At 62.3% G+C, this 3171-nt stretch overlaps 1 protein-coding gene across 1 annotated transcript in view; it reads left to right on the forward strand.

Annotated features, from left to right (window-relative positions):
- Window positions 1-2369: 2369 nt before the first annotated feature.
- Window positions 2370-3171, forward strand: part of MNEG_12515 (ferredoxin-nitrite reductase) — a gene marked incomplete at both ends in the record, with an annotated part of 3772 nt that continues 2970 nt past the window's right edge. The window contains 2 exons of the mRNA XM_014039014.1: window positions 2370-2560; window positions 2848-2931. Of these exons, the coding sequence (XP_013894468.1) occupies window positions 2370-2560; window positions 2848-2931 (275 nt within the window). The remainder of the gene's footprint in view (window positions 2561-2847; window positions 2932-3171) is intronic.

The raw sequence follows: 3171 nt of genomic DNA on the forward strand, positions 1-3171 counted from the left end.
CCAGCTTGCAGCCCAACTTGACTATGCTGCTGCGGGCGGCACCCCTTGTTGGGGTCATCGTCCGTGTTGTGCCCGCCCTGCGCTTCGGCTGGCTGCCTGTTGCGACTGCTCAGCAGTGGCGCGCACGGCAGCGGGTGGGCGAGTGTACCAACAGCCTCACCTTCTTTGAGGGGTCGGCCCCCGAGCGACCCAGTAGGTTTTGCTGAAGATTCACACATGCACACGCGCGGATACAAACACCAGATCCCAGGTTTTTCCCTCACAACAGGCGCTGTGGCCTGTGGCGCACCCGCGTCAAGAAGCCCAGCTTTTGGCCCCTTCCCCCACGCACAGACACACACACACACACACACACACACACACACACACACACACACACACACACACACACTCGCGCGCACCCACGCCATTTGCCGCGCCGCACATCGGTCGGCGTGACACGCTTTCTCTTGACTAGCCGCGGCTCTACACCGGGCACGCCGGTTTGATGCGCAGGCACGACAGCGCACGCAGGCCCTTGCACGTAGCCACACACGCCACAGAAGAGAGCAGAACTCCTGACTGCACTTGCTGACCCACCGGGATTCTGGCCGGCCCCATGACAAGCCCATGGGGGCCCCAGGGAGGGCGCGTGTGGCCTCGCTGCGCCAGGGCGCGGAACACGACCCCCGGGACCCAGGGCGGGGCCGGCACGGGTAAGGGAGGGGGCGCGGGCCGGCCCACACACCCCGGTCGCGCGCTCGCCGCAACGGCTGCATCCGCTGACCCGTGTGCGCCGTGCGCCGCATGCGCCCCCCTCCCGTGTCAACCCACGGGCTGCTCACCTTCGTTTGATTCACCCTGTGCTGGCCTCTGCGGCGCTTGGAGGCGGCGATTTGATTCAACAGCGAGCGGACGTACAGCATACCGTTGCCACGCTTTCATGCCGCTGACTCATGACTGGAAGAAATAGGGCCGGTGTGGCGCGCGTGTTAGCACAGCACACAAGAACTGTTCTCTGCACACATACGCACCGCTGCGCCCCTGAGCAGCCGGTGCGGCACCTCGCACCTGCCTTGACCTCAAACACTGCGGGTGTCAGGCTCGCGCAAAGCTCGTGCCACTGCCAAGTCCCATGCACACACAGCATGTTGCAGCGCAGCACCGCCGGCGCCCCACCTGCACCTATTTGGTTACAAGCATGTGTGTTTCACTCACAGGGGTAGTCTCATTGTCTACCAGCCTGCTAGGGCCTCTTTTGCCCGCACGCCCATCGTGTGAGGCACAATGCCCAGCAGATGCACGGCGATGGCTGCTCTGTTCCCTGCACTCACTCCGTCTAGCTCGCAGGATGCATAAATCCATTGGCTTGCCCACTCCCTGACCGGCACACACGACTGCTTACGCAACCGCAGACAGGCAGCAGACTGATACACCCTGTCCTACTTGGCACGTGTCGCACCCCGCTGCACTTCACTCCCCCCTCGCCCCAACGAGAGACCGAGTTTGATGGACAACTCAGCAATTCGATGCAGCGCCCCCAATGACTCACATCCACTAGTTGTGTGTAGGCCTTTCTGTGGACAGACCGTCCGACGGATTTGTAATGGACACATCTTCACACACTCGTGGCGCCGAGTTGGCTCAGCCTGCATGCTCAAAGGTGTTCCAGATGACAATTTCCAGCGCAGATGTTCCAATCACCACGGAGGCGTCTACCTTACCGTATGGTGACGGACAAGTTTTGACTGCACAAACTGCACGGAGCGGGCCATGCTCATGTCTAGTGGTGAGAGGCAGCGGCTTGGGCAGCGGTGGGGTTGGAAACCTATTGGCAAGGGTGTTGCGAGCATCACATGCTGGGGTGGGATTTTCTTTGCAGGATGAGCGAGGCTGATTACGCATGCATATCAGGCACAGTTTGGCTAGCGCTTTGCGCTTGGAAGGATGCTGATGCACTGTGCGGGCCCGCCTCTGGCCCTCTAGTCGTCGGGCCGGGTGCCAAGCGAGGGTTGCAAGTGCTGCAGGCAGTTATGCATGGCGGTGGGTGTGCATGCCCGCCGGCAGACAGGCCGCATTTGCAATGATACGCAACTCATTGAGTTAAGGATGAATTTCGGGCCTGCAGCCGATGTGGTCGGTGGCCCCACGGGGATGCGCCTGGCCCCAACGCATGGTCCCTGTGCTGGAGCCAACCCGTAGGCGAGTCCTGGTTCTTCACAAGCATAACAATTAACGGTTTCACAGCAGGTTTTGCTTTGTATCATCATAAAGCGACAGGAAACCTTCATTCAGAAAAGCAAACCCTCCGAAGAAAAGCAACGCGCAGCGATAGGCCCGCTCCGCACGAGCTCGCTTCTACCCGGTGAACAAGTCGTGGATTAATCACCATGAACAAAACCACGATCCCGGCCGCGCAGCGGGCCAACCTGCCCGTGACGACACGCGCGGCACGCCGCGCTGTGCGCGCACACACCGCGTCGATCCCAACGGCTGTGGAGCAGGCGGAGGGCACGAAGGCACCGCACTCGGGCCTCAAGCACCTGTCTGAGGATGCCAAGCAGCGCGCCGTGGCCGCGACGTGCGTGTCTGTGGGTGTTTGACCATTCCCGCCCGTTTTGTCGTCCTCGCGCCCTGACTTCGGCGAAAAGCCCACCTGCTGCCTTTGGACGCATGAAATTGTTGGCATGACCATTTTTTGCTGCCTTTGGACGCATGAAATTGTTGGCATGATCATTTTTTGACATGCTGGCACGCAAGCATCACAACAGGACCCAGCAAGCCCCCCTCTGATCCGCGCCTGCGGCGTTGTCGCAGCACCCGGGCCCCCTCACACAACCCCTGCCTGCTTGGCCCCCTGATCTCCAGCAAGAACAAGTTTGAAAAGGTCAAGGTGGAGAAGTGCGGCTCGAACCTCTGGACCGAGGTCCATGAGCTGGCGGCCAAGCTCAGGTGCGCGCTTGGGCCCACACTGCGCGCACGGCGCGGTTGCTTTTGGGCCCGAGAAGCATGCGCCACGCCCGGCCGGCCCCCTCAACAACGGCCGCACGCCCTGGTGAGGGCCTGGAGGGAGGCCCTCATCATGGCACTGCAGCTCCGACCGCATGCGAGCTCCCCGCACTCCCCGCATGGCTGCGTGCCCGCGCCATGCGGCGCGGACGGCCCGCAGCCGCCCCCCCCCCCCCCCCCCCC

This window comes from Monoraphidium neglectum (genome assembly GCF_000611645.1).
Source record: "Monoraphidium neglectum strain SAG 48.87 unplaced genomic scaffold scaffold03284, whole genome shotgun sequence".
Lineage (NCBI taxonomy): Eukaryota > Viridiplantae > Chlorophyta > Chlorophyceae > Sphaeropleales > Selenastraceae > Monoraphidium > Monoraphidium neglectum.